Source organism: Balaenoptera musculus, chromosome 20 (assembly GCF_009873245.2).
Source record: "Balaenoptera musculus isolate JJ_BM4_2016_0621 chromosome 20, mBalMus1.pri.v3, whole genome shotgun sequence".
Lineage (NCBI taxonomy): Eukaryota > Metazoa > Chordata > Mammalia > Artiodactyla > Balaenopteridae > Balaenoptera > Balaenoptera musculus.
The window spans coordinates 26,271,085-26,291,228 of record NC_045804.1 but is presented as its reverse complement, the minus strand read 5'-3'; the positions used below and the strand labels follow the sequence as shown (position 1 = coordinate 26,291,228).

At 42.3% G+C, this 20,144-nt stretch overlaps 2 protein-coding genes across 2 annotated transcripts in view; one reads left to right on the top strand and one right to left on the bottom strand.

The window, feature by feature from the left end:
• SKAP1 (src kinase associated phosphoprotein 1) overlaps positions 1–20,144 on the bottom strand; it is a 290,911-nt gene that overhangs the window by 1,260 nt on the left and 269,507 nt on the right. The window contains exon 12 of the mRNA XM_036837890.1: positions 950–1,058. Within this exon, the coding sequence (XP_036693785.1) occupies positions 957–1,058 (102 nt within the window). The 3' untranslated portion in view covers positions 950–956. The remainder of the gene's footprint in view (positions 1–949; positions 1,059–20,144) is intronic.
• SNX11 (sorting nexin 11) overlaps positions 1–20,144 on the top strand; it is a 51,619-nt gene that overhangs the window by 20,968 nt on the left and 10,507 nt on the right. The window lies entirely within an intron of this gene.

Sequence of the window (20,144 nt, the reverse complement as noted above, 5' to 3'; positions counted from 1 at the left end):
GCTAGCCTTGGTGTCCTCCATCACCATCCTAATTCTAATCCTATTGTTACCCCACCCAAAGCAAACACTCACTCCCTGTTTTAAAGTATGATGTGGTTCTTGCTGATAAAATGCAATCCATATTCTTTGTTACCTAAAAGTTAATTTGATTATGTTCCATAGGAATCCTCATACTGGATTCCTAATCTTTGCCAATCATATTGCAATACATGGGCATTTGGGGGAATTGGTGCTCTGGATTTGAGAGCTGTGCGTAAAGAAACTGAGACCCATCCTTGTGGCACAAATTCCTAATTCTCCAATATTCATTCTCCCTTTTAAATTTATTAGTTCCACCCCCACCCCCCCACCCCTGGCCCTATCCTGCCCCACTCCACTTTTAAGCTGGACACAGATTCTACCTAGAAGAAAGCTTTCTTTGCAGCTTGGTGTCTCTGTATGTCCAAGTTCTGGCCAATGGGATGTAAGCAGAAGTGGTGTGTGCAACATCTGTGAAATGTCCTTAAAAGGAGAGGGTGTGCCCTTCTCCTGTCATTTTATCTTTCCTGCTGGGTAGGATACAGACATGATAGCTTGAACTGGAGCATCCATCTTGGGCCATGAGGTAACCTTGGGAATGTTGACCACACAGAGTAGGGCAAAAAGAGAAAATACCTGGGACCTAGATACCTTGGATTACTTACCTCCAGATTTTTACAGAAGAGAAAAATAAATTTCTGTGTTAATTAAATCACTGTTATTTTGAGTTTTCTGTCACATGTAGTTGAACCTAATCCTGACTGACACAGTCCCCCAATTTAGGAAAAACAATTACAGCCTTATCTTCTTTCAATGGTGAATTACCAGCATCACTTTTGGAAATGAAGAAAAGCTACTTCACTGGCAACTCTCATTCTTCACAAAGAAACGAAGGTATGGCCAACAAATTCATTGGCAATAGTTCTGATACCTGGGCTTCATCTTTCTTCCACTTCAAAGGCGGTGGTGAGATACTCCTTGGGAACAATCCCAGTGAGGCTGTTCAGTTCTCCAACCCACCAGCCATACATGTTATATTCCTGAAAAATGACAAGAGGATGGTTTCAGTTGGAATTTAGTCATGCTTCTGTTAATCTTTGTTAATCTGTTAAATGATCACATGGGAGATTTTGTTGGGTGGTTTCTTTGTAGACACTGTCAGTACAACTCATTAACACCCCTGATGGGATTACTAAATTTAAAAGTTATCTAGAAGGAAGAAAAACTGCTTTTCTTTTGCCATCTTTCTGTCTGCATTGTAAATTTAGCACATTTGGTGCCATTGCTGAACCTAAAGAGCATGTCTTTCACCAAGCAGAGTGGAACGGCTCCTTTGGGGAAAGTTGGGCACACCCTAAAATGCCAGAGCACTAAAGTATTCAGGGAGTCAAGTCATAGTTCAAATCAATAATATTTACCAAGCACCTTCTATGTGTAAAGTGTTGAGTTCCCATGAGATGGATGATGAATCAGAACACTGCTTGCTCCCTGGGAGTTTACAGCATAGAGTAATGGGCTTCGGAGTCAGACAGACTGGGATCTCGTCCCCACTTGGTCATTTAGTAGCCATGTGATCGGAGGGTCTCCTGGCTTTAACTACCTCTTCTGTAAGAGTAGGGATAATATCACCCCTCTGTTGTGGGGAATATAAGTGATGCCGCAGACGTAAAAACAATTCAAAGTGCCTGATACATAGTAGGTACTCTAAACATTAGATTCCTCCCCTGGAAGAGGTCAGAGGTTGACAGGTCCATCAATAATGACAGCCAGGACGTAAGAGCCACAGGGAGGGGCAAACAAGAAAGGGAAAGAGAGGGTTTAAAAGAAGGGTTTGAGAGTGGAGCTCACAGGGTTGAGAACGGAGCTCCTTGAATACAGAAGAGCTTCTCAAAAGCACAGCAGATGTTGAACATTATAGGACTATTCCTGAAAGCACTAGAACATGTTTTCCTTCTTTTGAAGGAAGTGAAATTTAGGAATACATGGAAAATATATGTATTCCAGTTCAACTGGATTTGGGTACCATGGAGCCAACTGTCTGCCTTTTGCCCACCCGGCTGCTGAGTTCTAGGAAAAAAAAGAAAACTAGGTTGCTGACACACTAAAATTCTGGTTCAACTGGTTATCTTTTTGTTTCCTTTTGTTAGTGTATCTCCCCTCCTCTAACTCTGCCTCTCCCCTTCCTCTCAGCAGCTGACCTCTTTTCCACCTTCAAAGAGAAAAGAGAAGCCATCAGATCTGTCAACCTTCAGCCACCCAAACAGGAACTTACCTAATGTGCACTTGTAACCCTTCTGCTTTCTTAGAGACCAGGTTCTGAGAAGTCTGACCTCTGCCTCTAATGTAAATGGCTCCTTACGTCAGCATTGAAGTGTGTCAAGTTTCTTTCGTCTTTGAAAATAATTATTTAGTCCCTAATGCATGTCTGCTTCCCATTTTGACTAGTCTATGCTGCCAATTAACAGTCAAATTTATTGAAAGAATTTATTTCACTTACTGCCCCAAGCTCTTGCTTTCTATCCACTCTTCGAGCCACTCTAATCAGGCTTCAGCCTCCGTCATTCCACTTACGCTTCCTGTAACCTCCTTATTGCTCAAATTCTATGAGCACTTTTCAATCCTTAATTTACTTGATCTCTCAGCATTGCTGGCACTATGGACCCTTCCTGAGGCATTTTCTTCTTTTAATTTCTATAATTATACTCTCCTGGTTTCCCTCCTACCTCCCTCTCTGGTTGCTTCTTTTCATTCTCCTCATCTTCCTCTATTCCTCCTTTTAATGTGGTTTTCCAGGGTTTCTGTCCTGGCCTTCTTCTGACTTGATGCACTTTCCTTGAGCAATCTTATACACCTCTGTGGTTTAGCCACCATGCCTGTGTAAATGACTCACAGCCATAGCTCCAGCCCAGATCTAAGGGTTGGATCCCAGTACCCAAGTGCATGTCCATCAAGCTTCTCAAACTCACTGTGTCCTAAATTTAACCATCATCTTGCCTCTGTATCCATTCCCATTCACAAGGTATCTTGACCACCTGTGTTCTCTGTCTCAGTGAGTGGTACCGCTATGCTTGAGTAACTCAGTTACTCAAGCCAGAAACCCAAGAGTCATTCCCAATTTCACCCTCCTCTTCCAATCAGTCCTTGAGTTCTGTCAATTTCTCTATCCAAAATATTACTGGAATCCATCCACTTCTCTCCATTCCCATTGGCAATAGCCTAGAGTCATGTCACTGTCACCTCTCCTGAGGACTACAGAAACAACCTCCAAATTGGTTTCTGTGTCTCCATTCTTGTTCTCCTCCAATCTGTTTTTCATTCTGCAGCCAGAATCTTTCTAAAAGGCACATTGATAATATCATGGCTCTGCTTGAAATCTTAGTGAGTTCCTACAGCCTACTGTCAACTTCTTAAAAAGGTGGGCAAAGCCCTGCATGACCAAGTTCCACTCACTGCCCAGCATTGTCATTTGTCCCCTAAATCTAGTGGACCCTTAGTAAAATAGAACTTGTCTTTGCTACTCCCATGGGCCTCAGGGTCTCTCACCATGGAGCCTCTCCTCTGCATGTTTAGCCTCTACTTCCCTCCTCCCTTCCACAGGGCTGACTCCTAAGCAGCCTTCAGATTTCAATTCCTGAGTCTCTCTGGCCTGTCCAGAAGCTTCTCCTCGCCACTCTCTAAGTGAGGGCCCCAGCTCTGTGGTCCACAGCGCTGTGCCCTGTGCTTCCCTGGAAATGAATCATCACGCTGCCTTGTATCTGCCGGCCTTTGCCTCACTGCCAATCACTGGGTGGAAAGTTCTGTGGGAGCTGGGACCTCGTTGGTTTTGTTTGCTCTTGTATTCCTAGCAGTCAGCATGGTGCCTGGCACAGAATGGGGCCCAAAAAACTTTGTTAAATGAGGTTATGAAGAAATGAAGGGAACAGTGGGGATTTGTACTCTCAGTTGAGCAGATTTAGTTACAACCAACTCCAAGATATTCCCTGGTGATTGAACTGGTTGTGGCAGGAAGAGAGCAATTGCCTTTGGAGACAGTTTCTCCAAATGGCTCCCTAAATACCATGAAGAGCATCTCAGATGCCATAAGAAGTGAGACTACTGAGCTTATCCTAAAAGGAACAGGGAATTACCTTTTAAAAATCTGTCATAAATAAATGAATGTGTCCACTCCCCTTCCCCACTGTCCCCACAGCACCTTCTCATTGCCCCCCTCCCCCAGGAGGGAGGCCAGCTTCCCCCTACAGTCTGCACTGCTGTATGGGAGATTACCCAGAATTCCTCAGCCTATGCCTGTCAGGACATTTTATTTTATTCTTTTATTATTATTATTTTTTGGCCACGCCACAAGGCTTGCAGGATCTTAGTTCCCTGACCAGGGATTGAACCCAGGGCTGGCAGTGGAAGTGCCAAGTCCTAACCACTGGACCGCTAGGGAATTCCCACGTCAGGACATTTTAAAGCTCCTCTTGGTACGAGTTACGTTACTGTCCATTTCCCAACACTGAAGTTAAGGCAGTTTCTGCCTTAAGTAAGTTTTCTGGTAGGGTTGCCTTGCATTAGTACGTCGCTGCAATGGCCATGTCGACAGGGCCTTGCTGGGCGGGGGAAACGCATACTCTATCTTAAAAACTCTAGCTTCAGCTCTTCTGCTACCTCATTGGCAGAGGGTGGGCACCATGTTGTCTGACAGTCTTTTGCTTAAAGTCCGCTTGCTTACACATGTGTGAGGTGTGGTCTTCTACTGCCACGTGCCATCCTCTTCGTCACCTGAGGGGCTCAGCTAGGGCAGTCTCTCCCCAGGGACCGTTCAAGACTTCCGACTCTGACGCACGCTTGGCAGCATCCCCCTTTAGCCGTAAGGCCAGGAGCAGGGACGGAGCCTTGGGAAGGTGCTCTCTGCCAACTCGAAGAGGGTGCAGACGGGAAGCAGATGAGGCACAGCAGGACACCTGCAAAGGCCGGCTCCCAGTCAGTGCGCTCTGGCTCGAGGGGAGCACTGACCCTGCCGACCGCAGATGTGGCATTCTCACCACAGTGGTGGGAACCGGGGTGCGTGCAATCAACTCTCTGCCCTTCAAAACAAAAGAGCAAGCAGAAGTGCAAGGAGGATGGCACAGTCTCAGAGACCATATGCATCCTGCTGTGGTAGCCTAGGAGCTTAATCAAAGCACCTACAGGTCTCGGGATCTGACTGTCTTTTCCAGATTTCATCCCTTGGCTGGATATCTGAAAAAGGCTACAGGGCTGAGATGTTTAAAGCATGAATGGGAAATTTCTAGCCTTTTCTTCTCCTATCACTACCCCACCATGCATTGGTCCAGCCCAGTCTGAACACCACGAGGTATTTTAAAATAATTTCTACTTTGATGAATTGCTGGGGAGTCCACAATTGCTCATAATCAAAGGGAGAAAAATGCAAATGAGATCCGGCCGAGAACTATCACCACCAAACGTTTATTTCACTGCGCAGTGCCAAAAAGAATTAAAACAACATTAAACTCACAGCAATCATGTTTAAGCCCTCGTTTCCAAGTGCCAAATTGCACCACTCTGGATCATACAGATGTTCGTTAATTATGCTAATTTTTATTAAACTATTAAAATGGAGCGAGTACTGGCTCAGCCAGGCAGACCCCAGCTCTGAATGAACTCTGCTCTTGTCTAGAGGTGCTAATTTACTGCCTTTTTATTAAGTTGCAGATTCTTGGATTTTAGTTTTGGGATGGCAGAGAGAACTGAATTCCTGGTATCAACATTTTCAATAAAGTTGGACTTCTTTTTGCCCAGGTGTTTGGAAGGACTGACTGGAAAAATGTCTAAGACAGTCCCAGGAGACCTGAAATCCTCAATGCGGAAGTGTTTCTACTTTCAAGGTGGGGATGCACACCTGCAAGTGACAATGTTAGGGAATCAGAATTATACAGGCTCCCCACTCCGTAACTCTCTATTCTATACACTGTGTGTGGTAGAGCTAAGATGTTAATTATACAGAATGGTTAAGTGAAGATGATTTGGATAAGAATATAAAAAGCTATTTAAAAAAAAACCAAACCCTTTACATCAGTGCTTGCTTCTTGCCACAAAATCTTTCAAGAAGACTTTCACTCAAAAATAGTATAATGTGTGGCTTGTTCTCGTCATAAATATTTCTGGGCTTGATCAAACATCTGTTTTCCTCAACATCAACCCTGCCCCACCTCCTTGAACCCCTCAGATGAAGGAGTCTTAAAAACGAAGGTTGGCTATTTGGACTCCGTTATCTGGTTGGAGAAGCTATTGGCCTGGATGAGCAGAGTACTGAGGGAATCTGAAATAGGCACAGCGCTCACCATCAGCAACAATCAAAAGTGTTTATGGGGGCTTGCACACTGCCATAAAAGGATTTGTGCTGCTAATCTCCATCAACGAGGAAAAAAAACCCCTACCAAACCTGCCATAAAAAAGAACAGCAAATTCTATAAACAAAAAGCAGTATGGCCACCAACCACGGGCTCACCACACAGCTTGACTCTGCCTCCAGTGGTCTCCTATTGCTGTTTATGGCTTCAAGACTGTCATGGCCCTTCTCAGTGCTCCTCCTGTCACAGGGCCCTGAGTCCCTGTGTGGCTGCAAATACCCTGTCAGTAGGTGTCAGGGGATATCAGGGGGAAAACCAGCAGGCGCCTATCATAAGCCTTAAAAGAGATTAAATACACTTACTCCATGATTGCTACATATTAATTTCTCTCCTCCCTGCTGGTTCCTATTTGTTTAAGCTCTTCCATGGCTCCCCTGGAGTAGCACAGACATGACCTGGAATGACCATCCAGTCTTGGGCTGAGAATTCAATTTCTAGGCTCAGTGAATCCTAGGCTTTTCCAACAAAAGGAAATCACCATCCTCTAGGGCACAGATTCGTATACTGGAGTCTCTGACCCATGGCCTCTCTGTGGATGGATGTGAAGGGATCTTTGAACTCCTTAAAACTGGTGTAAAATTTGTGTGCATGTGTACATGTGTTTTGTCCCCGGGGTGAGGCCCAGACCTCTCATCAGATTCTCAAAGGGTTTATGAACCCTCTACAGCTGACCAACCAGCACTTTAGGGGGAAAGTACAATGCTCTTTATGGCCTGCATCTGCTCTTTGGCCCAGTGTGGCCATTTCACCCCACCCCCACTTTTAAAAAACAGTGGAAGGAAATCAAGAATCCTGCCATTCTGGGTTTCCAAGGCTTCAGTCTTCCAGCTGCCAAGTCTAATCCTTCTTCAAAGGCTGACCAAGCTTGCTTATCCCTTCTAAGGCCATCTCTTTAACTGTGACTTAAAAGTTGTGGTGTCTTCTTATAGCTTCCATTCAAATCCACATGATGGCTTTTGGAGCAAGCTGCTTGACACTGCTGGTTCCCCTGAGAATGTTCCTAATGGAAATGTTCTCTTTTCACATTGAATTGGGCTTCGATAAGCCTCTGTGGAACAAGATTCACAGAAAATGTCTCATACTTTTATTCTTTTAACCATCAAAGTTCACTATTTCAGTGCTTGTAAACAAGAGACTACCTCTTCAAGGGAACAATCAATCAGCCCCTAACATGAAAGATCAATAAATGCTTCATATATGTATGGGAAAAGCCAATCAATCACAGAATTATTGGTTTATGATTGCTTATTTCTCTTATTAGTGCTTGTACATCATACATTATCGTTAGTAAAGATGGGAAATTTGAATTCCTAAGCAGAGTAGATTGTAATATTCCAAGGTCAGCCAAAAACATCATATTTTTACTCTGGGTTGGCCTACAATTTCTCTACTGAAATCCAGCTTTGGAAATTTAATGCTGTCTGAGGCTATCAAAAGTTATTAAGTAAATTGAGGGCTCTAACTCAGCACCCTTCCAATTGCTGAGAAAAACAATTGCTCACCACAGACAAACAGGTGCCCGTTTTTCAGGACAAATGGTTTTAGGAAGAGATTTTACCAAAGGAGAAAGCAAGTGGTCAGTTGGGTTGACAGTGGATTAGTTCTGTTGGAACCTGTGAAAGGATCAGAGCCCAATGCTTGGCTGAAACCTTGGGTAGCTTGGCGGCCTCTCCAGGCTGTTTCACACCAGGTTTTAAGTTCTTGGCAATCATTTTCTCTTTTTTCCATTATTCAGAGTTTTGGTCTATAAATCATAATAAAAATGTATCATTAAATTTGCCTCAATTGAACTAGTTTTATTTATTGCCACGTTTCAGGGAACCTGCTAACCTGGACATTGGTGAGACTGGAGCCGGGGCCAGGGATGGGGGGTTTTGAGTCTAAGAAAGGGGACATGGAAAGGCTGGTGGCCAGTGACAGCAGCTGCGGTGGGCGGGGGGGGGGGGGCACATGGCAACAACTCCACAAAGCTCACCCCCGGCAAAGAGCTGAGTGTCCTGAGAAGAGGAATGTGTCAGCTAGATGTAGGGTCTGGGAGCCCTGAGTGCAGGGGACTATTCAGCCTCAAGTCTGAAGTGATGTCGTGAACTGGGTGTGAGTGGATAATGACCAAGTCAAGGCTAGGGAGGGGTGCAGGACCCGCGCACAAACTGGACATTGTTGGTGATGGAAGTGTGGGCAAAATACAGAGTGTGCATGACAGAAAAATCATAAGCTGTGAGGGTAAGAGGGAAGGCGGAACAGGACTATATGGAAAAGAGAAATGAGAAACACACAGCTTGAACTTTGACTAAAAAAGAGAGGAAGGATAAAGGGAAGGTAAACACTTTGCAGACAGGAGAAAGCAAGGTGCCAAGTGCAGAATTCAGGAACAATAGAGACAGCACCATTTCGGAGCTATTAGAATTGTGATACCATGTGAGACTGGCGTATTAATATGTATTCCATAAACTGTGCAGCTCGCAGCTCTGCACCACTCTATTTTGCTCTGACCGCAGTACCAGCCTCAGGCACCACAACACAATTTGGAAACAATGTGACGGAAATGTTTAATCTGCTCGGCCCATCTGTGCTGCGTATTTCTCCAGATCTCCCTGAGAGAGGCGCCTTGAATCTCCACATTGCCTTTAATATTCTCCTAAATCACCTCCCCACTGCACTTCAAGGGCCATTGCTACAATATCACAGGTTCATCTAAAGTGCAGTGGGGGTGGGGTGGGGGGGAGGCGCAGGCCAGGGTATTTTTTATTTTAAAATAATTTCCAGAGATCGTCTTTTTTGCTTCCTTTAAAAAAAGAAGAAAAGTTATTCTACTGTTGCTGTAAGGTTATTGAGGTTGTTCGGTGCAAAACAGAGTAGGATAGAGTGGAATCATTCTCCAAAGAATTATTTTTATTAATCTCGATTCCCTCAATTGGACATGGGAGGGGGTGAGCAGATGCTCCTTTTCTCTTATGTTTTTCTCTTATCCCTGCACCTTGCTATGATGATGTGTTCATTTGGGGCTGGTGCCTGTCTGCTTTACACTCTGCATCAGGTATCACTTTGACCCTGTCCCGCTCCAAACAAAGCCATCTTGTTCAGGACAGGTATACATTTAGTCCCTGGTCACCATGCCCTCATCAGAAAGGAACACTGTCTATATTATTAATTTTTAGCTTAAAATCTTATATTTTCTCTCTATAAGTGCAGATGTTGAGCATCAGATTTCCACTGCCTTTCCTCCACTTGATTTTGTCAGATTCAGTGATTCGGGGCTAGAATGTAGGAAGCTGGGGTAGGTTTCAGAGAAAGAGGGGATGACAGACCTTAGACAAATGGAAGAGAGTTGCACATCACCAAGAAAATTAGGATTCCTTTTGCTATGTGAATTAAAGAAATGAATAATTTAATCTGTGAGATTGTTCCGGCGAGGGAAAGGCAACGTCCCAGTTGCGAAGCCTACAGCCTGTCGGTGTGTTACATCATCTGCACACATAGGCGTTTCCATGACAACCGCTTATAGCTTCATTTCCTGGATCCCTCTAGGGGGTGTCACAGCCAGATCCACCTGCTTTTCACCCTACCCTCGGTGGGGTCATGGTAAGGTCGCCAGAATAAATGAACGCGGGTACTAATGATCTGTTTACTGCTGTTTATGCTCTGTGTGTGTCAGGGGCACGCACATTTAGAGAGCTCATTATGGTTGCAATTAGAATGCACCATCGCTAGATATTTAACTCCTTTTTCTTTTAAATTAGCATTTTAATAACATTCTTTGAGCAGAGAAACAAAATGACCATTTTTCACGGACAAACTTCTAGCTGTAGGTGCAACTTTAATGGCAAAGTTGTGAAGGGAAAAGAAGGGAGAAAAAAAGGCCATTTTTACTACTTTCACCCTCCTTCTTACCAAAAGGATATTTTTATTTGCTTTCTAACACACTCGATTTCCTAAATTTGTTTTGAATCCAATTATATTGGGTGGTTTAAAGTACCTCACTCTCGTTGGATAGAAATTAGCAGCTATTGAAATTAACTTTCTATGTGACCTGTAAAAGGGGAGAAAATAATTACCAGTGTGTGTAAGAGACCCTTCTCCAAAAGACCCTTGCTGTAGGATCGGTCTGTGATCTGATGCTACCATTATCAAATATCTTTATATAGTAATTGCAAGGGCTTTTTTCTTTAAAAAGGTGGTTGCAATTACTGTTTTTGTTTTGTAATTCTTAGGATTATCTTACAGAGGATAAATGATGACAAAAACTTGTCATTATAAACAGGATAAATAAGAAGCAGAAATAATGAAAATAATAACACAGCATCATTTGCCGTTTAAAAAGGTGAGATCTTGGGGCATCAAAAAGTAAGACAGAACAGGAAAAATACAAGGTAGAGACCCACTGGGTCAGAATGTTCCAATAGGCACTGATTGCTTTTTAGGAATCAGCGAACACCTTTGCTAGGTGTTTATAGATCCTCTGTTTGTAGAAAGTACAGTGAAAAATAACAATTCGAATGTTTCGATTATCTTTCCCAGTCTGTTCCATTTTCATTATTTATTTCCTATAAATCGGGACCTTGCTGAACATAATTCTGCAGACAAGGAGGTTGATGGGACAGCCAATGTGAACGAGGAGATAGATGGTGGTTGCGTATAAGATAGATGCTACGTGTTTATGAAAAGGAGCAGTATGTCTGCATGTGAACATCCACAAAGTAGAGCAAGCAAGCATGTAAACTATAATGGGTATTTATAGGTGGAAAAAAAGGTGCAAGGAAGATTGTATGGGAACAAGCACACTGAGCCTGAAAAGGGTTTGCTTTTTTCCTACCCTCCATGTCCAAGTTCCGCTAAGATGTCCCCTGCTTGCTGTGGCTCCTGTGAAACCTCACAAGCCTTTCCATGACAACAGATGGGGGATTTCACAGCCAGAAGACACAGGAGGTCAATAGTTGAAAAGCAAGAGTTAGAAAGAGAGATCTTTATCGACATCAAAACAATCCCCCCGAAAGATAGAAGAAGGAAAAATTTAAAGACGTAGCAGGAAAGAAAAAGAGCCTTTATAAAAATGCAGGTTAAAATGTTTAGGCTTTTGTATCAGCCTAGTTGCACCTTAGACTCTGCCATTTCATAAATAAAATGCGGATAGCATAGACTATAATCTGGTGATAGCTACCCCAGGACATATCTAGATGCACTTCTGTTATTTTAATTAAATACTGCATTATGGTTTGTGACAACTACATAGCTACAGCGTAAATGAATTTGGAATTAAAGTGTTACTTAGGCATCCAGTAATTTTTGTTTCATTCCTCAGTTTTACAAAGCAAATAGCTATAAAATCAAGATGTTTGTTCATTTACAGATGGAGCAGGATTTTTGTCGCTGTTCTTTTTCTCCTTAATCCTCCTGCACAAAAAGAAGACAGAGCTCAGAGTCTGGCTCCCAACACTCTTAGCTTATGAGACACATCACAAAGAAAAACACATCCTCTTGACTATAATGTGAAACGCTGAATATTAATTGCTGGTATTTCGCTTATCTTTCTAGCTGAGTTCTGTCTTTTAACAATTATTCTGATGGGCTGCAGTCTTGCACTGCCAGGAGATTTTTCTCCTTTGCTTAATATTTAGAAACACATTTTATGTTATTTTATTTTAAAAAAGTCTTAAAGTTGATAATCCTCCTTGGAAGTTTTTAGTATCTGGAACTCTTGCCAAATACAGAATATTAGTGGGAACAGGGAAACTCCCAAAGCTCTTTGCTGAAAAGATGATGCACTTTCTGAATCTAAAAGAAAAAATATTTTTCATTCTAGGAATATTAATATTTCCTTAATGAAACTTGAGAGGGTATTACAATTTGATATAATCAATTGGTCAGTTTAAATGTCACTTCACTAGCAAATTATGAGAAAGAATATTCTCGTCTTACAGGCACAGACTTTCACTCAAAATTTATATGTTAAAGTAAAAGGATTTTTGTTCAAATCTGAGGATTTAATTGTATCTTGAATGTGTCATATGTCAAGATTAAAGTTTTTAAATAGTAAGTTTTCTGAAATCATTGTCTATTATTTCTAGTGTGAGAATCAATATAATCTTCTTATTAGTCTTAAATACCACAAGTCTGGCAATGTCTGCTAATTCCAGCTTTTCTGTGTTCTAACCAATTATCCCAAGCCCCCTGTAACTAATCCTATAAGCATAGAACTTACTGCTCTGTATATCTGCAATGAGGTTATAATTTGCTTCAGTATTTTGCTAGTTTGGTTGGAGAGCTGGATCCATACACTACCAAGAAACACTAGCAGACAGAGGTTTGGGGAGGCTGAGTTCCTTTTGAGAAAATAATTACACAGAAACAAAGCTTTTGTGACCCCTTTTAAATAGAGCATCTCACCGAAATGTCATCCAGCCTCTTTGGCAGATTAGTGAGGAGTTTATTACTAAATCTCTGTCTAATAAACGTGCAGTTGACTCTGGAGGAGCTGCTTGTTATAATACTGGCAGTGGGAAATGGAGGGAATGTCACAGTTAGAGACACAAATTTTCCCCATAATATATTCGAATGGAAACCTCTGAATCCAATACTACATGGGCATATCTAATAAATTTACAATATTTCAGTCTCAACAGCCTTCACCGGTTAGTTTTAAAGATTTATGTGGTAAAAAATTACTCAGTGATGAATATGGTTTATTCTGTGCAGTATTGGAGGTATAAGGAATTAAACTACCGTCTTTAACAGTGAATTTATTATTACCTCTGTCAAAAGACGAAGCCTTTAAGAGCATTTGTTATAAATTCACCACAAAATAAATGGCTGGAATTTTTTTACACTGGAGTTTGTAAAGCATTGGGTGATTGTGAGCATTAACCTAACCCTGCCATGGCTTATATGGTTCTAGGTAAACATTTCTGTCTGGGTCTCACAGCTAATTATCTGATCTGGGACTTTCCACCTGACTGAAAGGGGTGTGTGTGTGTGTGTGTGTGTGTGTGTGTGTGTGTAGAAAGTGAAGGATCTTGTTCAGGACAACAGTTCAGGACTAAGGAGATTAAAGTGGAAAATGCCAATTTTACTCTTTTTTTTAAAAAATGGGTTTTATAATAAATGGCCAGGGTTTAGAGAATAATGTTGATATGTAGCCGGGTCTCTTGTCTGCAGGTTTATATGCACGCATTTGCACACACACATACACGCATAAGCACACATACACACACGCACACTCACAAACACCCTCTCCCTTTTGTCCTCTCTTGGAATGGGTGTCCCCTCATTTATAAAAATTACCTGGAAGGAATGAGGCTGCCAGGGTTTGTTCTAGACGATTGGTTCCTGTCTGGGGGAAAGGAATGGCCTCTACTGAATTTGACCGGTGTATGACCGTTGCCTTCCAGCTGACCCCAAATCCCATTCCCATCCTCCTAACTCTATAGCCTCCCATAGGGGTTATTAATGAGAGAAAATACCATCATCATCATCATCTTCGTCATCACAGCACAGTGTTGACCTGCTTGTTAACGTGAAATGGGGTTATGGGGACAGCTTCTGCTTCTCTTTTCGTATCATCATAAATAAGAAAAGATATTTTCTGATGGTACCCTCCCTCACCGTCCCCTTTGGTTAGGTCAGAGGTGAATGATAGCTCTTTGGCAGGCATTGATCAGTTTCATCACTATGTTTGTGCAGTCTGTGCCCCAGGCCTGTATTCTCCCCACTTCCTACCCCCAAATTACCTCCCAAATTACCCTGCCCATCCCCCAGTCAACCAAGCGGAGGGTAATGGTGCCTGAGGAAGTCCTAAATGGACACTAGATGTCACCAAACACCTCCTTTCCCTCAGAGCCCTGAAATTTAAAAAAAAAAAAAAAAAAAAAAAAAAAAAAATTCTTCATTTAAAGCAATTGAAGGAATTAACTTATCTGTTTTTATGAGGGTGTTGTCACATTCAACTAAGCACACTGAAAAGAGGAAGTACTGCTGCATTCAGATAACTTTTACAACATACAAATCTCTTCTGGAGGGGTTGGGGTCAAGGGAGGGGAAAGGTCTACATTCTTTAAGTAGTCCTTTGAGGGAGTAGGTGAAGAACACCGGGCTTTAAAAATCCCATTATAACAGACATGGTGTTATGTTAACATAGTCCAGGTGTGCCAGGGACAGGCCTGCTGCATTCGGATAACTAGGAGCTGGGTTTGGAGCCAGGACCCGGCCTGAATTTAAGTAGCTCCAATCCAGTGCCGCAAGCTAACTGTCATCCAGGATGATGAAATCGGTCCATCCTCATCCACATAAGACCCATGGCCATCTGACAGCATCATATGTTCAATGTTAAACTTGACCTTGCCTTTAAGGCTCCCTGTTTCCATACCAACTGTACCAGCAGAGAAGACAACCAAAGCATGGTGTGTTTGGGCAGTGAGAATATCTCCCCACCTTGGCTAAGCCACCATGTAAGTATAAACCTTCTGTGGTGCCCAGCTTGTTGCTCCAACGCTGCCTTCCATGGAAATAAGTAGCTGGAAGAACCTTGGAGGAGCCCAGGGCCAACTCATGAGTCACACAACATAAGCTCAAGAGATGTAGCCTATCAACTCTGTTTACCTTAAATGGTAAACAGGGACCATTTAAGGGTCATTCAGGGACCTCTTCTTCTTTCTAGACAATTGAGAAAGAGTTTCTTTCTCTCTCTCTTTAATTCGCCCTTATCTGCTGGACAGCTCATGTTACCACTATAAATTACTTCTAGAAGAGGAGGCCTAATTTTTAAATGGGCGTTTATTTAGGTTATCTCGAAGAGTAGAACAAGCACCTTTATTATTTAGAAAAAGGTTCCCTAGTGAGAGGCCTTTAAGCCAGGAAGACAGAGTCACTTCTCTGAAACATGGGAACTGTGGCTCGTCTTATCCAAATAGAGACTTCTTACCTCCCTTTCTCCTACTTAACAATAAATGCTCGCAGCAGTGCTGGTCCACAGAAGGGCCTTACGATCCTCAGATAAAAGGAACTAAGCCAGGGCGCAGTGTTCCTGCACCGAGGGTGATTCAGCACCTACCCTGTCATGCCTGGTGCCCAGGCTGAATGGATTTTTGGAGTACACCTGTTGTTGAACCCCTGCCAAGTACTGATGGCCACTAAACCCCAAATCACTTTTCCCCGCTGTTGATGTTTGGAATGTCAGACAGGACTGAGCAGCAGCCGGCGTGTATTTCAAACACAGCAGATGGATTTTTATATTAGCTTCTATTTCATGTTCAGGCAGAGCGACCGCCACACTAAAACCGCAGCCTCTGTGCTGCCGAGTTTGCTTCTGTGAGATTAATTTTGTGAAATTAATTGGGACAAGATTGAAAAGGAAATTAAAATGTAGCTGAGTGAATAGGCCTTTCAAACACCTTTTTCCTGCTCTATTCAAACTTGAATTCTGCGGTGGTCTCAGGCATCGTGGGAAGTAATTTACGGGAGCCATCGGTTACGTATGAGGAGACCTGCACAAGCACCACAATCTGGAGCCACTGAAGAGCGTTAAACACCCCGCCGTGGCCGGAGCTGCGTCCCTGCACCGGGTGGAAGCGAAGTTCGGTCCCTGCACCAAAAATGCTGTTCAGAAATATCTGGGCCCAAAAGGAACGTGGGAACGTCCACTGGATGCACAGATCTGCTCCATTATTAAAATCTCCTTTTAATATATTTGCGGCCCAAATTGGAACTCAGTGCATTAAGTGGGCATGCAACTTTGTGGGGCTTAGTACGGATAGATGTGTTAGGGGAGGTGGGCGGGGTCCTGCAGACTGTGCCATTGGTTACTCTTTCAGAGCTGCGATACATGGCTCTGGCCTCTCCTCAGAGAAGTTTGAGCAATTGATCAATTTTGCCAGTGACAAACTCTCTCAGACCAGGAAAGGCACAGCGCATTTCCATGTAAGGCCTCTTCACTGGATGGCCTTCTATTTCCAAGAGAGGACTTTCTGAGCTTTCGAATATCTCCGTGAAGAGTTCTTGGCAAGACAGGCTACCTTTATTTTCCTCTCAATTCACTAATAATTTATTGAACTCCTAGTGCGTACCCAATATTGACCCCAAAAGTTTACTCTATTGTTAGTGGAAAAGAAGGGAATATAATAATAATTATCATCCTAGATGCCAGGCGCTTCTTTACACAAATTCTCTAATGAAAGTATCACAACACCCTATAAATAGAAATTATCCCATTTTTACAGATGAGGAAACTGAGGATTAGCAAGATTAAGTGACTTTGTTCAGGGTCACATAAATAACCCACCTGTTGACGATTTGCTTCCCTAAGAATAGGACAGGTGATGGGCATTTGGTTACCTATGGGGGTGCAGCTTTCTTACCCAGCCAGTCATCTTCTCTGGAAAAAAATTTTTAAAAGGGTAAATAGCTCTCTTTCTGGGATCATTCCTGTCCAAAGGCCCTAGACCCTAACAGACTCTCTTGGCCCTAGGATTCTAGGATTCAGGGTTGGGTCATACTTGGGCAACTATTAAGAAACAGTAGGTGTGGTGTGTGTGTGTATGTTTATATATATATATATATATATATATATATATATATATATAAAATGAATATTATTAATCTATAAAAAAGAATGAAATAATGCCATTTGCAGCAACATGGATGGACCTAGAGATTATCATACTAAGTGTAGTAAGTCAGAGAAAGACAAATATCATATGATATCACTTATATGTGGAATCTGAAAAAAATGATACAAATGAACTTAGTATTTATAAAATAGAAATAGACTCATAGACACAGAAAACAATCTTATGGTTACCAAAGGGGAAAGGGGGAGGGAAGGATAAATTAGGAGTTTGGGATTAGCAGATACATACTACTCTATATAAAATAGATAAACAACAAAGTCCCACTGTATAGCACAAGGAACTAAATTCAATATCTTGTAATGAACTATAATGGAAAAGAATCTGAAAAAGAATATATATATATATACATATACATGTAAAACTGAATCACTTTGCTATACACCAGAAACTAACACAACATTGTAAATCAACTATACTTCAATTAAAAAAAAAACAAATAAATACCAAAAAAAAAGAGAGAAAGAAACAGCAGGGAGCAGCAGGAGCCCAAGAATAAAGTTATTACCCCCCAACTCCCACCCCACTTCCCCATCCAGGGGCCACTTCTGTTCTCTACCTGCCACCCCCTGCCCCTCAGAATATTTCTCTTATACAAAGAGAGAGGGAAAAGCCGAATGCATTTATGAGGGCCCAAAACAAAAGAACTTAGAATTTTTTTGTTTGTTTAATCTGAATAAATAATTAAAGCTAAGACACATTTTTGTGTGGAATTTCTTTAGCAGATTTGCAAAGTCAGCCTCACCATGTTTATTTAGACCGGGAATGTTTGAGGTGGAAGGAACCTTAGAGATCTAACACAACTCCCTCATTTTACAGGTAAGGAAACTGCTCCAGGTAAGCTGAGCTGCACTCAGTTGCATCTTGTCTTGTGTTTCTCAGGGAAAGAAACTTCTCTAGGTTCCTAAGAAGTGGGCTTTTCTTGCCTGACAAAAGTTCTACTGGCTACAGAGAAAAGTAAAATGGAGATTTCTAGATACCATTTTTCTGGACTAACCTCAACTTGGGTCAGTTCTGTCCCTGCAGGTGTGAGAGGCAGGCTGCAGAGTGTAACTGACTCCAATAAAGGAAGCCAGCTGGGGCTAAATATGAATAATATGGAATAAATTTAGGATCCATATGAGAGAAAATTCCTGAGGTTAGGAGTTACTGAACATCTGAATAGACATACAGCTGATAATGGCAGTGGAATCTCCTTTTCTATCTGTCTGAATTGGTTCATTTGTGCTTTTTAGAGGCAAGGGAATGGATCGGGTGGCCTTTTAAGGTTCCTTCCTGTCCAAGGACTCTTACTGAGTTAAGTAATATAATAAAGGTAAATCCAATCTGAAATGCTCCCCAAGCCAACGTTAACTGGAATGAAGTTTTATGAGGGAAACTTCAGTTAAGCTTCTAGCTTCTCATTTCTTCCCTTGCCATGCAGAGATTAGCAATGTGGAGAAGGGTGGCAACTGGTGTGCTACTACCAAGGTAAGGGATGACTACGAACTCAGGACCTTCCAGGAGATGGAGAAAGATGCCCGATAGAACCAAGGCAGCAAACTATTCCCTGTGAATTAAACTCTGATATATTGGCTTTTAGTAATGGAGGAGGGGAAGGGGGGTTGGTTAAAAAAACCCAAAACAGGTTGGGGAAGGTCCCCATGTTCTTTGGTATCTCAAAATTACAACAGTCCTGGTAACCGCAGACAGCTCTATACTGCAGGGCAAGTCACCGCACAGCCCCTTCTAAATGGAGGAAAGGGACCCCCAGTGAGAAGTCATTAACAAAGGCAAAAGACGTGCAAAGCAAACAGAATAATCATGACCGAGAGAGAAGGCCAGCAGACAGTCTGGCTCTGTTCTCCCCTCCTCCTGCTGCAGGCACCTCAGACAATGTAAACAGTTAATTTGTTCACCTGCAGGCTCTGGGCAAACAGAGGCCTGGTCACACCTGAGTGGGTAACTCGATTACCCCAGCGTGGTAATGTACACAAATTCTATTACTCGGCAAACCTTGCTTTCGGGCATTTGAAATACCAATCAGGCCAATGTCCACTCCCTTCTCTGCTTCCAATTTATTCTTGGTGTATTGGAGCTGCACCGGAATGGCACTAGGGTGGTGCTGAATTAGGAGTCTGGAAGAAATCACTAGAAGATTGTGATCTCACCCAGCAGGGATTGCAGGCCTCCTGCTCTCTGGAAAAAGACTGGGTCTGAATTTGGTCCTAGTTCAAATGGGACTCGTTGGAACAGCTGGAAGGTACCTTCCGTCAGCCCTGGTCTGTTTCTTAAGGAGCTTGTGGTATATTTCAAACTGAGACAAACACCTGGTCAAGGTAATGACATTTACAGAACAAAGATAAATTGCAAATGATGGGTTAATAACACAATGGGTTTTCAATTTTCCTTTATGGAGTTCACATACTAATCAATTAAAGAGCAAATTGTGCCTCTTTCAAAAATGTGTTTGTTGATATTGATTGCCTCATAGAGGGAGAACTTTTTAACAAGTTTTTTAGGGACAGAATCGATTTCCTTAGCCCACCTATACAGAATATGTGCAGTCTTTCTTTACAAGGATGGTGTTACTGATCCCTCAAACAGTAGCCCATGAGTTTTGAAGCTTCTTCACATTGGTGATGGATCTGCAATAATATATCCTTATTTTTGCCCATTTTTTTTTATCCAGCAATACCATTTGTGAGATGGTTAGCTGTGGCTAGGGGCTACCTCTGTGACTGAGGAAGAGAATGAAGTTAGCTGGCCCTTGAGTTGGATTCACTATCTTGGCCTTGTCAGCACTTGCTCAAACCAACTGAGCTAACTAGCTCTGACTCCTCCCCCCATATATAACTATGTTACAGTGTTGTTTATCTTTAGATGAAATAAGAAGGCGGCTGACCCAGCTAGAATATTTTCAAGAGTATTTTACGGTAATAAATTATGTACGTGGTGATGACCTTTTAAGCACCACAAGACCCTTTTAAAAAGATCAAATTTTGATTGGCATAGTTTTAAGTATTATGTCTACTTTATTTTATTTTTAAATTTGAAAATTGGTTCCTGAATCTGAATTTTCAATTAAAAATTTCCCTGACGGGCTTCCCTGGTGGCGCAGTGGTTGAGAATCTGC